At 46.5% G+C, this 14154-nt stretch overlaps 1 protein-coding gene across 2 annotated transcripts in view; it reads right to left on the reverse strand.

Annotated features, from left to right (window-relative positions):
* Positions 1–7138: 7138 nt before the first annotated feature.
* Positions 7139–14154, reverse strand: part of PNPT1 (polyribonucleotide nucleotidyltransferase 1) — a 311784-nt gene continuing 304768 nt past the window's right edge. For both annotated transcript variants that reach the window (XM_063918199.1, XM_063918198.1), the window contains 3 exons: positions 12208–12286; positions 10958–11005; positions 7139–7402 (listed from right to left, as the gene is read on the reverse strand). In XM_063918199.1, coding sequence (XP_063774269.1) covers positions 7256–7402; positions 10958–11005; positions 12208–12286 — 274 coding nt within the window. In that variant the 3' untranslated portion in view covers positions 7139–7255. The remainder of the gene's footprint in view (positions 7403–10957; positions 11006–12207; positions 12287–14154) is intronic.

A 14154-nucleotide genomic window follows, 5' to 3' on the forward strand; every position in this document is an offset into this window, starting at 1 on the left:
AGAATAACATTGGGTATCGAGTAGGATCTTGATCCAAGGCACCAAAAGGCTCAAAGCTTTGACCTTCTTCCCAAGATGCAGGACCTCAGTTTCGTTAACCAGCCCTATGCAGTAGCAGGTACCAGAGACGACAATCGCTCGTAGCCAATTACACCACAAACTCACCACAGGAGATGGTGTTAGCGGCCAATGCCACACCAACCCAAAGAAGCTAAGTGCGTCAGGGTGGGCGCCTTGTGGAGCCCAGTGTACCTCGCAGAAAGAGATTTAACAACGGTAAGTTCTTACCATAAATCTCGTTTTCTGCTGCGGGGTACACTGGGCTCCACAGGGAATAACATCGGGGATGTCCTAAAGCAGTTCCTTATCGGAGGGGACGCACTGTAGCGGGCACAAGAATCCAGCGTCCAAAGGAAGCATCCTGGGAAGCGGCGGTATTGAAGGCATAGAACCTTATAAACGTGTTCCCTGAGGACCACGGAGCCGCCTTGCACAATTGTTCAAGGGTCGCACCACAGTGGGACGCCCAAGAAGGTCCAACCGACCGAGTAGAATGGGCCTTAATGGTAGCATGAGCTGGACGACCAGCCTGTACATAAGCATATGCAATCACCATTCTTATCCATCTCACTAGAGTCCACTTGGAAGCAGGCCAGCCACGTTTGTGAAAACCAAACAATATCAAGAGAATCAGATTTCCTTACGGAGGAAGTTCTCTTCACATAGATACGGAGAGCCCGAACCACATCCAAAGACCGTTCTTTGGGAGACAACTCAGGAGAATAAAAGGCCAGAACCACAATCTCCTGGCTAAGGTGGAAAGAAGACACCACCTTAGGCAAAAAACCTGGCCGTGTTCTAATAACCGCCCGGTCACGTGAAAAATCAAATAGGGAGACTTGCAGGATAAGGCACTCAAGTCCGAGACCCTTCTAGCTGAAGCAATAGCTAGCAAGAATTGGACCTTAAGGGAAAGCCACATAAGGTCAGCAGAGGCAAGAGGCTCAAACGGAGACACTTGCAAGGCCTCCAAAACCACCAAGTCCCAAGGGGCCACAGGCGGCACATAAGGAGGCTGAATCCTCAGCACACCCTGAGTGAATGTATGGACATCAGGTAGGGTGGCAATCTATCTCTGAAACCAAACCAACAAGGCAGATATGTGAACCTTGAGGCAGACCTAAGTCCAGGCCCTGTTGTAGAAAGGCCAATAGTTCGGCCTTACTAAACTTGAAAATGTCATGACTGTGAGACGCACACCAAGTAAAGTAAACATTCCAGACCCTAGGGCAAATCTGAGCAGAAGCCAGCTTGCAGGCCTTTAACATAGTTTGAACGACCGCCTCAGAAAAACCCTTAGCCCTCAGGACGGAAGCTTCAAGAGCCATGCCGTCAAAGCCAGAATGGCCAAATCCTAGTTAACACAAGGGCCCTGAACTAGGAGGTCTGGTCATTGTGTAAGTAGAAGGGGACGATCCCACGAGACCCAGTAGGTCGGAGAACCAGTGCCTTCTGGGCCACGCTGGAGCGACCAGAAGCAGGTTTTCTCCTTCTTGCTTGAACTTCCGTATTACTCTGGGCAGGAGTGACACAGGAGGGAACACATACGGTAGCTGAAGATTCCATGGAATAGCAAGAGCGTCCACAAACGCAGCTTGAGGATCCCTTGTCCTTCCGCCGAAGACCGAAACCTTGTGATTGTGTTGAGATGCCATCAGATCCACATCTGGTAGGCCCCACGTGTCCACGAGAAGTTGGAACACCTCCGGATGGAGGCTCCACTCCCCTGCGTGTACGTCCTGATGACTGAGATAGTTCGCTTCCCGGTTCAGGACCCCCGGAATGAACACTGCGGATATGGCCGGCAGATGGCGTTATGCCCACTGAAGAATCCGTGATACTTCCCTCATTGCCATGCGGCTTTGAGTGCCTCCTTTATGATTTATGTACGCCACCGTGGTGGCGTTGTCCGACTGTACTTGAACAGGTCTGTTCTGTATAAGATGCTCCAGAATATTGATCGGGAGCAGAGACTCCTCCTTGGTCCACTGACCCTGAAGAGTGTTGTTCCAACACCGCGCCCCAACCTCTCAGACTGGCATCCGTCGTCAGAAAGACCCAGTTGGATATCCAGAAAGGACGGCCCCTGCTCAATTGCTGGTCCTGAAGCCACCAGCTCAGTGACAGGCGGATGTTGTCCCAGTTGAAATTCCACTGCAGGAAATTTCCTGTTTTCACACCACGAGACATATTTTTTCCAAATACGGTGGTAATTTTTAGACGTTACCCCTTTTCTAGCTTGGATCAGGGTTGGAATAACCTTGTTCGGATTGCCTTTCCGGGCTAAAATCTGACATTCAACTTCCATGCCGTCAAACAAAGCCCCGGTAAGTCTTGATAGACGAACGGCCCCTGTTGCAGAAGATCCTCTTGCAGAGGAAGAGGCCACGGGTCCTCCAGGAGCAACTCCAGTAGATCCGCGTACCAGGCCCTTCTCGGCCAATCTGGAGCAATTATAATCGCTTGAACCTTTTCCCTTTTTATTCTTTTGAGAATTCTTGGGATCAGTGGAAGTGGTGGGAACACGTAAACCATCTGGTAAACCCATTGAGTCACCAGAGCGTCCACCGCCACTGCTTGTGGGTCCCTTGACCTTGAACAATAGCGCTTTAGCTTCTTGTTGAGACGAGATGCCATCATGTCTATCTGTGGAATTCCCCACCGACTTGTGAAGGACTCGAACACCTGCGTGTGAAAGCCCCACTATCCTGAATGGAGGTCGTGTTTGCTGAGGAAGTCCACTTTGCAGTTGTCTATTCCTGGAATGAAGATTGGCGACAGCGCCACCGCGTATCTTTCTGCCCAGAGGAGAATTTTTGTCACCTCTGACATTGCAGCTCTGCTCTTCGTTCCACCTTGTCGGTTTATGTACGTTACGGCCGTCACGTTGTCCAATTGAACCTGAATGGCTTGGTCTTGAAGAAGATGCGATGCCTGTAGAAGGGCGTTGTATATGGCCCTTAATTCCAGGATGTTGATCAGATGAATGGCTTCCTGACTTGGCCATTTTCCTTGGAACTGTTCCCCTTGGGTGACTGCTCCCCAACCTCTGAGGCTTTTTGAATCCCGAACCATCGACCCTCGGTCAAGTGAGAAGTCTGGAGCCACCGTAGAAGAGAAATCCTGGCTTTTGGAGAGAGACGTATCCTCTGGTGCAAGTGAAGATGTGATCCGGACCATTTGTCCAACAGATCCAGCTGGAATGGCCTGGCATGAAACCTTCCGTACTGCAGAGCCTCGTAAGAGGCTACCATCTTCCCCAGAAGGCGAATGCACAGATGCACTGATATCCGGGTTGGTTTTAGGACACCCCGCACCATTGACTGGATTGCCAAAGCCTTTTCTAAGGGAAGGAACACCTTTTGTTCCGCCGTATCCAGGATCATTCCTAGGAACAGAAGCCTCCGTGTTGGTTCCAGGTAGGATTTTGGTAGGTTCAGAATCCATCCATGATCCTGGAGAAATCTGGTTGAGAAGGCAATGCTGTCCAACAACCTCTCCCTGGAAGGCGCTTTTATCAGCAGGTCGTCCAGGTATGGTATGATGTTTACTCCCTGTTTGCGGAGGAGAGACATCATCTCTGCCATCACCTTGGTGAAAACCCTCGGTGCCGTGGAGAGGCCAATTGGCAGGGCCTGAAACTGGTAGTGACAGTCCTGCAGGGTGAACCTTAGATATGTCTGATGAGGCGGCCAAATCGGAATGTGAAGGTACGCATCCTTGATGTCGAGAGACACCAGGAATTCCCCCTCCACCAGACCTGAGATCACTGCTCTCAGAGACTCCATCTTGAATTTGAACACCCGTAAGTACGGGTTCAGTGATTTGAGGTTTAAAATGGGCCTTACCGAACCGTCCGGTTTCGGTACTACAAACAGGTTGGAATAATAACCCTTGTTTTGTAGGTATAGTGGAACTGGAACAATGACCTGAGTCTGTACCAGTTTTTGAATCTCTGCCTGCAAAGTCAAACCTGCTTCTGGAGAAGCTGTTAAGCAGGATTTGAAGAATCTAGGAGGTGGGAGTTCCTGAAATTCCAGTCTGTATCCCTGTGCGATAAGCTCTTTGACCCAGGGATCTTTACATGATGTCGCCCATATGTGACTGAAATAACGCAACGGGTTCCCACCTGCCTGTCTTCCAGGCAGTGCGGTCCACCGTCATGCTGAAGGCTTTGAGGAAGCAGATCCGGAGGTCTGTTCCTAAGAACCTGCAACCGCGGGTTTTCTGGGTTTACTTTTACCACCTCGGAAGGTTGTAGAAGAACCCTTGGATTTTCCTGTAGACTTACCCGCCGTAGCTTTGAATATTCACGTTTCCAGTTCATCTCCAAGAAGAGCCTCACCCGTGAATGGTAGGCTTTCCACGCCTTTCCTGGAATCCGCATCTGCAGTCCACTGGCGTAGCCACAAGCCTCTACGTGCTGACACTGCCATGGCTGTGGTGCGTGCGTTGAGTAAACCAATTTCCTTTAAGGCCTCCACCATAAAGTTAGCAGAATCCTGAATATGCTGTAGGAGTAAAATAATCTCCCCCCTGGGTAAGGAATCTAAGCCGTGAATTAGGTTACCTGACCACTTAGCAATGGCCCTTGTGATCCATGCACAAGCAATAGTGGGTCTCTGGGCCACCCCAGCTGCAGTGTGTAAAGATTTGAGAGTGGTTTCAATCTTGCGCTCAGCTGCGTCCTGTAAGGACGCGGCCCCAGGAACCGGTAAAACTATCTTACGTGACAACCGGGACACTGATGCGTCCACAATCGGCGGGTTATTCCATTTCTTCCTATCCTCCGCAGGAAAGGGAAAGGAAGAAATCAGCCTTTTAGTGATCTGAAACTTTTTGTCAGGGTTCTCCCACATCTCTTCAAACAGGGCATTTAATTCCTTTGAAGTGAGGATTTATTTTTAGTGTTAAAATAAGATTCCTCTTCTACATCTTCAGTCTTGTCAGGAATATGTAGGACAGATCTGAATACCCTGTGACAGGACAGCATCCTCCCCACTCGCATCCACTTCACCCTCCTCTGGATCCGACGCGGTTCGCTCAGCACACATCTTTCCCCAAATTGGGCCGTGAATACGTCCTTTTAGTGTTTCTGGAGAGGCTAACAGCTGTAGATAATAGGAGCTGGTGATATATCTGCACCACAGTGATCCCAGCCTGAAGGGCAGTTTCTGTTCTGCATGAGAGCTGGAGAATGCTGTTTTAGTGTGCTACGCAGCAAATCCACAGTGGACCATAGCAACAGTGAGGACCAACAGGCTCTCCCCAACTCTGTGGCTGCACTCTTCTTGCTGAAAGTGCTACTCCAATCCATCTATGGGGAAATCACTTGGTTTTACCTGATCACGAGCTGCTTGTAAAGGAGCTGCCTGCAGAAAATCCGGCAAAAGATGGTGCCGCAACCTGGGACAGGGTGAGTGCTCCCAGTCTCCAGGTCCGGGTGGTCTCAGCCAATAGCACATTCCCCCTTCCTCCCGGCTGTCACCATAGTATCATCATGACTAAGGAAGCTGCCCAGAGCTCCCAGCCACCACTGCACTCAGGCTGTGCGCACAGGGCTTATACTGCAAACAAAAGCACTTGGAAGAGCTTAGAGTTTAAAGCTATAGTTTAAGTGCCAGCTCCAGCACTCCCAACCTACAACCCCATGGTCCAATTTCCCCCAGCGTTGCTGAAAGAGATAGCCCCTTTGGCACCAAGAAAAAACTGGATGTTGCAGGCAGGGTATAGGAGAGGAGGAACCTATGCCTGCAAGAAGTTAACTACTTGATGCCTAGGACTCCTCATGCTATGCTATAAGTCTCCAGATTCCCCCATGGATGATGAAATGTATTGTCTTTATGGCCAAAGTAATTACTCCACTGCCTTGGAAATTGCATGATTTTGCAAATGAATTTGCATCAACACGGGCCCCCCCCAAAAAAATAAAAAAGGGCTGCTACCCGGGAATCCAGCCTGGGAAGCTTGCAGTATTGGGACACTGGTAGGACCTGGGTGCAGGGGCAATGTGAATGGGTAACCCGGGTCATCCACATAGGACCTATTTGCAGCATGCGGAGAGCATAAACTGCTGTGTCCCACGGATTGGGGGCATGGTGTACGCTGTCTGCCCTGAAGACAGCAGCGGTGTCGGGTGAAGGTGCACGCCAGCATGACGCGGGACAACTTCTGTGAGAAGGTGTGGCAAACAGAGGCCACACCCCAGGGTCCCAATCTGGAATATCTTGCGCACTGCAATGGAAAAGGGATAAGTCCCGGGTCTGACCTTTCACATCACTGTATGGCTGCTTCATGTCCCTCTTGCCATCAACAGTTGCTATTATAAAAGGAGTTCAGAAAGTGTAATAGCAGTGTATGGAGGTACAATGGTCTTGGGCAGGATCCCTACAAAGGTGTAGAGTTTATATGTTCTCTCCATGCTTCAGGAGTTTCTACATTCTTTCCATGCTTGCATTTCCTCTGGGTAGTTTGGTTTCTTCCCACAATCCAAAAATGTGAATGACTAAAAATTCTCTGTAAAGCTCTGCGTAATGTGTGCGCTTTATACATTTCTGTGTGTATTGTATGGGTAGAAGCATTACATGCAACTGCAATGTTGCGTGGTCTGTATATAGTATATGAATTGTTTGTACTGTAAATGGTAAGTGAAAGCGATACAGTGTAGGTGTCAATAATGCATAGGGGAGCAGTACTGTCTGTGGTAAGTTTGACAACTGCACCGGCAGGGAAGGGAACACACTTAGCGACATCACTCATGGAGCACATCGGCTAGTGTGTACCCACCTTTAGGAGCTGATTGGCTGGTGCGTTATCACCTTCCACTTATCACTGCTTTATCACTTCTCCAGGCTTAATACATCTGCCCCTATGTTTGGAGAAAAGATGCATTTGGGGAGACAGAGGTAGAGAGGTAAGAGGAAACCTGATGAAAGAGAGCTGGTTGGTGTAGGAAGTGTGTGACACAACATAAAGCTTTGTACATTGCATGGAATGTTTTTGATTTTCATATTTCAGTTCCCAATTTACCTAAATGAACCATAAAAGCACAAATAAAAAAACGACGGAAAATAAGTACTTAAGATTGTACGAAATACATTTTATTTATCAAGTATTTAAAATACATTATCTACAGAATATACAAACAGAGTGAGATGTTCATTCACATGGATGGGAAATAACTTCAAGATATTGTCTAAGGTGATGTTGAAGAGCCCACTCCACTCATGATAATACTATTACGATCACTTAGTGTTTTGGCCACAGTACTAGCAGGTGACTGGAGAACTTTCCGAGAAAGCCTCATTCTACCATCAGTTGGATCACGGCCAAAGTATTTTACCTGTCCAGAAAAAAACCCAGAAAAAAAACAGACGTTAGTTTTTTTCAGACTACTAATGCAGAATGTGTATTTACCTAGCAGTAATGAAATCAAGAGTGAGGAAATACAACTGATGTATATAATAATCTTACTCCATCTAAAATAAAAAATTTGTTATGTCTATGTATATCTATGACTTGTCCCAACCAGGCAGCCTCCTTCTATAACTCTTCCCTTACCGCTGCTCTTGACTCTGTGGCTTCCCTCTCCTCTGTTCCCCTCCGCCACTCCAAACCCCTACCCTGGCACAACAAACTAACACGAGTCTTACAAAAATGTTCACACTCTGCTGAACGCTCCTGGAGGAAATCTCACTCTCTGGCGGACTTCCTCCATTTCAAGTTTATTTTCTCCTCCTACAGCTCTGCTCTTTCCCTCGCCAAGCAATCCTTTTTCCAAGTACTCATCTCTTCTCAATCCTCCAATCCACAACGTCTCTTCGAAACTTTCAACACTCTCCTTTCGCCCCCCTCCTCCTTCACTGTCACCGACTTTGCCTCCTTCTTCATCCCCAAAATTGAGGATATCCAACACATCTCCTACCGTCACCCCTTTGCTGCCCCCATCATCCTTCCCCTCCATCTATCCCACCCTGTCCTCCTTCCGTCCCACTACAGACAAGGAAGTCCACTCCCTCATCTTATCTCCTTCCCCCCTCAACCTGCCCCCTGGACCCCTTCCCCTCCAGTCTTCTCCGCTCCCTCTCCCCCACTGCCTGCTCCCACCTTGCTCACCTCTTTAACCTACCGCTCTCTACCGGCATATTTCCCTCACCATTCAAACATGCTCTGGTCTCACCTATTCTCAAAAAAACCAACCTCGACCCTTCATCACTAACCAGCTACCGCCCCATCTCTCTTCTCCCATTCGCCTCCAAACTACTTGAATGACTGGTATACAGCCGTCTCACAAGCTACTTCTCTGACAACTCCATCCTTGATCCACTACATTCTGGCTTTCGCCCACTCCACTCCACAGAGACTGCCCTGGTGAAAGTCACCAATGACCTGCTTTCGGCCAAATCCAGGGGCCACTTCTCTCTGCTCATCCTTCTGGACCTCTCTGCTGCCTTTGACACCGTGGATCATCCTCTCCTCCTCCGCATACTCCAAAAAGTTGGTCTCTCTAGCACGGTCCTTGACTGGTTTACCTCTTACCTTACCAACCGCTCCTTCTCTGTGTCTGCCTCCGGCACCACCTCACACCCTTCCATCCTTCCTGTTGGTGTCCCTCAGGGTTCTGTCCTAGGCCCCCTTCTGTTCTCCCTGTACACCTCTTCCCTGGGTGCGCTCATTAACTCCTTTGGCCTTCAATACCACCTCTATGCTGATGACACACAACTCTACCTCTTCTCTCCTGATCTCTCCCCCTTTATCTTCTCTCAGGTTTCCAGCTGCCTCTCCGCCATCTCCTCCTGGATGTCTGAGCGCACCGCTGAGGCTCAACATGGACAAAACTGAACACATTATCTTTCCCCCAGCCAGAGCAACACCCCCTACCATACCTCTATCACTGTTGACAACACCATCATCTCCCCCGTTTCCAACTCCGCTGCTCTGGCGTCACTCTTGACTCCTCCCTCTCCTTTGCACCCCACATCCAAGCTCTGGCACAATCCTGTCAGTTCCAGCTACACAACATTGCTCGCATCAGGACATTTCTTTCCCAGAGTGCAACTAAACTTATCATCTACTCACTGGTTATCTCACGACTCGACTACTGCAATGTTCTCCTCACTGGCCTCACTTGCTCCCATCTCGCTCCAATCTGTCCTCAACGCCGCTCCACATCTGCCACTCCTCTTTGACAAAATCTGCACTGGCTCCCATTCCCCTACAGAATCCTCATCAAACTGCTCACCCTCACATACATGGCCAACTCTAATTCCACTGCTCCCTACATCTCCAACCTCCTCTCCCTTCATACTCCCTCCCGCTCCCTACGGTCGGCCAATGACCGTCGCCTCTCCTCTGCCCTGGTCACTGCTCCCCATGCTCGAATTCAAGATTTTGCCCGTGCTGCACCCCTTCAGTGGAACACGCTCCCCCGCTCCATTAGATTCTCACCAATCTTGCAAAGCTTCAAACGGGCACTAAAAACCCACCTATTCATCAAAGCGTATCCTTCCGATGCATAACCTAGTTTTGAGGCTGCTCCTCCATCCCCCTGCCTCATGCCTTGATCATCACTGTCATCATCCCGCTTGCTTGAACCTCATGTCATCTGTCTATCGCCCCTTCCCACTAGATTGTTAGCTCTTCAGAGCAGGGCCCTCTTTCCTCTTATTGTCAAAGCCCACTTCTCAACACATTTCACTTGCAGCTCTCTCCTTCTCAGCGACCATCTTTACCCGCTTTTTCTCCTGCTGGTAAAGGCTCATCAGCCCCAAGTAGTACGATGATTACTCCCTCGCTACTTACATCTTATCTGCTTTATGTTTTGAGAATTGTGGTGCTCTTTGTTACCTGTACTCTGTTTTTGTTATTTATGTACTGTAATGCTAAGTTTTGTCTCCCTGTACTGTCCTTTGTACGGCGCTGCAGAATACTTGTGGCGCCTTATAAATAAAATGTAATAATAACAATAATATGTCACGGGCCAAATGTAATAGAGTGAGAGTTTCAGAAAGTGAGAGATTTGGGAAGGTTTTGCAGTTTTTTTTTAAAGTGGCAATCATTTACACAGCAAGAGCAACCTGGTTTTGTAGTGTAAATGATTGCCCTTCTTAAAAAAAACAGAAAAACCTGACCAAATCTCTCACTTTCTGAAACTCTCACTCTATTACATTTGGCCCCACATCTAATAATTACTATATAAATGCTATAGCACGACTCAATGCTTAGGGGACTGTCATATTTCAAACATAGGGGCAGATGTATTAACCTGGAGAAGGCATAAGGAAGTGATAAACCATTGATATGTGCAAGGTGATGAACGCACCAGCCAATCAGCTCCAATATGTAAATGAACAGTTAGGAGCCGACTGGCTGGTGCCTTTATCACCTTGCACATATCACTGGTTTATCACTTCCTTATGCCTTCTCCAGGTTCATACATCTGCCCCAAAGTCCCTGGTTGCTCTTTTAGAGACTCAAGAGAATTTTGCTTTATACCAGCTACAAGGGCAAGAATACTTTCTTGTGACTCTGCCCTGAAGACCAGAAGTGATCAATCCTCTAAAGCCACCAATGGTGCAGAACCTCATGAACATGCAGCCTCTCTGGTCAGTGAGTAACGAATGCACCTGTGCACCTGCTAGGTGACCTGAAAACATGAACTATTTGGCATCCTGAGGACCGGGTTTGAGAACCACTGAGCTAGAGGGCATCTTTCAATCCAGAGAGATACTAGCTTCTAACGTAAAAGTCTGAAATGCTCAGGCCCAGTGTACTCTACTCATACAACTGTTTGTTTATTTGAGCTCTGTCGCTCCACCAAACTAAATAAGATTTGTGTTTTTGCAACATTCTTGCACTGTGACAATATAATTTTTCTGGTGAATATGAACCACTTTACCTGGATTTCATTTCCGACTTCTAAACCCAATGCACTAGGATGTTGTATCTGGAAGAATATTAAGAGGTAAGTTTATAAAATAACATTAAAATTATTACCTACAGTGAATTCAATTTACTTCATAGGGTATGCTTCTCATAAACACATACACCTATTCTCTAATCCAGATTTTGTGACTAAGGCCGGGTACACACTAGAGCGATCTCAGCCCGGTATATGTAGTTTCCGGCTGAATCTGAGTGACATATTGGCAGGATCGTTCAGTGTGTACACCCAATATGCGCGCCCCCGCATACAATGTTTTCCAGTCAGGCATGCTGCACGGCCAACCAGACGACATCGCATGCGTCGCCATGCAGTGTAATGAAAGACGGAACAAGGGATCATTCCGTCCTTCATTACATCGCTCTGATGTGTACCACGGATACGACATGCCATAATTAATTTACAACAAAGATACTCATTCTAAGCTACTTGGTCACTATAAGCAATTTAAATTGTATGTGGCTAAAATGCGAATAAGACACTAAATTTAGGAAAGATTATTAAAGTCTGGGAATCGCTACCCGTGGAAAAGCCTCTAAGTCACACCATGCAGCTTATGCCCTGTGTACACAACAAGGATAGGCGTATAAGGACACATCGGATCTGATTTTGTTATACTGACATTCAGAAAACTCATCATGTCATTCTAAAAAGCGTCATGATTAAAAACTGAATAAAAAATCACTTAGGAGTTGAAATGTCTTGAGACAAAAAAAAAAAAAAAAAAAACCCTGCTAAAAAAAAACAAACCCTGCTCTGTGAGAGTGACACCACCACAACCTCTCCTCCCGCCCGCCGCAAGTCGTGCTGCCCTACTCGATTAGAGTAATGAAATCGAGTGAAGGCAGTGCCAGAGGAAAGGTTCAGCTATGTTTTGGGCTGTCACAACCCAGGAACACCACGTTGGACTTGGGGAGAAACAGGACTGGGCCCCTATGCTGCACAGCCATCAGGAGAATAATGATTCTGCCAGAATCTCACTAAAAGTTCTGCTGCAGAGAAGAAACATTGCTGCAACGGGATCTGGCTAACTTTCAGCTTACAGGTGGCCAATTGTGTGTCCGGTGGATAAGTGTATACCCAAGCTTCCACTAGAAACACTTTGTGAAACACGTAACATTTCAACTATTTCAGATCATGCTAAGCTATGGAATCAGACAAAATCTCGCACATTTCAAGAATTAACGCTTAAAAAAAAAAGTTACTTTTCGATGGTCAAGTTGTGAATTATGAAGCAAAACAGGCGTCATGTTTTGGTAAAGCTTCACCATTACTCCAATCTCCCTGGAAAATGAAAACAAATGGAGGAAAGTTATTACAGTATAGTAATATTTCCCACTGCATAAATGAACTTACAACGTGTTCTTGTCACAACTATGCACCAGTATCTAATTTCAAAATAGCAAAAAATATTCTATTTTTACTTTGGGGAAAATATAGAATGATGGAAAACATTGGCTTCAGTATAGTAGCATATAAAGCAATAATACAAGTAGATTATTAACAGGGAGGAGAGATCAATAAACCATTTTCTTGAACACAGTTTTATAACATGCCCAGCTGGATGGGGTGGGGTGGGGGGTAGGATACTATGTAGTATAGAGGTGCAGCAAAGGCATTAGGGCACTTTAAATCTAACTCTAAAAGTGCAAAACCTCCCCTTCAAACTCCACAAGCTACCTTAGAGTTCAGTATTTTTTTGCATAAAGCCCCAAAAGGACAGAACCAAGGGTAGAAACAAGCAAGGAAACCATAATCCTAACAAGGAATAACAAAGGATAAAAGAAAACCAAACAAAGGGATGACTGAGAAAAATAAGATTTAAGAAAGTACAAAAATCCCATTTTCTCTGCCAGCCAACCGTGGGATAATGGATACTATGAGGATGTCCAAAAACTGTCCTTAAGGGAGGATAAGCAAAGAAAAAGAAAAAAAAAAAGGAACCTTGGGAGTATTGTCGACATCAATGAAAAGCAGAACACGGCCTCCCACCCTGGGAGTTCTCAGGTAAAAGGCTTGTCTGCCGGCTTGTGATAATGCAGATATGAAAGAAAATTACCAGAGGGTAATTGACTCCTGGTGCTTGATAGGCCCAGCAGCTGAACAAAAGTGAGGGGTTGGTCAGACCCCTAATGGATACAAATGCAATAAGAAAAGTAACGCTTATAGGTCACATAAGAGAAGAGCAGATCATTACAATACACGTTTAATGGATTAGCAATTTGTAAACTGCATCAATGAATAAAATAATAAATAAAAAATAGACACATAACATACACATTAATATCTAATAAAATACTGCTAATAGTGCTGCTCCCAATCAGATGGCATATGGACCAAGAAGAATTTGAATGACCTGTTCCTCATATAAGTCCCCTTATAAGTCTCATGTGGACCCGTGAGGTTAACAACCGAGGGTAATAGTTACCACAAGCGTGTTCAAGGCGTTTAAGCGGATCAGCGTCCCGCAATTTGCAGTCCCTTGATGAAATAGATGCAGGAGAATGTCCAAAAGTGTAAAGATGGGGGACTTGATCCAGGTCTGATAATCTTCTGTTACTGTAAATCCATGGGAGTAAACAACACAACAGCTATCACCAACGCGTTTCGTTGCGTTCACGCAACTTTTTCAAGGACCTATTTATTAGATTTTAATGTGTATGTTATGTGTCTATTTTTTATTTATTATTTTATTCATTAATGCAGTGTACAAATTGCTAATCCATTAAACATGTGTATTGTAATGAACTGCTCTTCTCTTATGTGACCTATAAGCGCTACTTTTCTTATTGTCTGCCGGCTTGGCAGCAAAACGTCGGGCAGACCAGGTCTGTTTACCACTGGACATCGAACTCTTAGTTGAAGAGCCTTGGAACCTGTTGAAAGACTGGCTTTTGGCCTTACCTTGTAGGCGAAAGGAGCGAAAAGTAGAAGTTTGCAACCTAGGGGCTGTCACAGAGGGTTTAAAGGCCATTTTTGAAGGTGCCATTTTAGCCATAATCTTATCCAATTCTGGACTGAACAGCACATCGCTGGAAATGGGAAGAGACTTGAAAGCCTTCTTGGAATTTGCATTGGCACGCCAAGTATGAAGCTCTCCCGGCAGCGGATACTGAAACTTTAGAAGTGGGGATGCCAAGGTCAATGGTGGC

The sequence above is a fragment of the Pseudophryne corroboree genome, chromosome 4 (genome assembly GCF_028390025.1).
Source record: "Pseudophryne corroboree isolate aPseCor3 chromosome 4, aPseCor3.hap2, whole genome shotgun sequence".
NCBI classification, from domain to species: Eukaryota; Metazoa; Chordata; class Amphibia; order Anura; family Myobatrachidae; genus Pseudophryne; species Pseudophryne corroboree.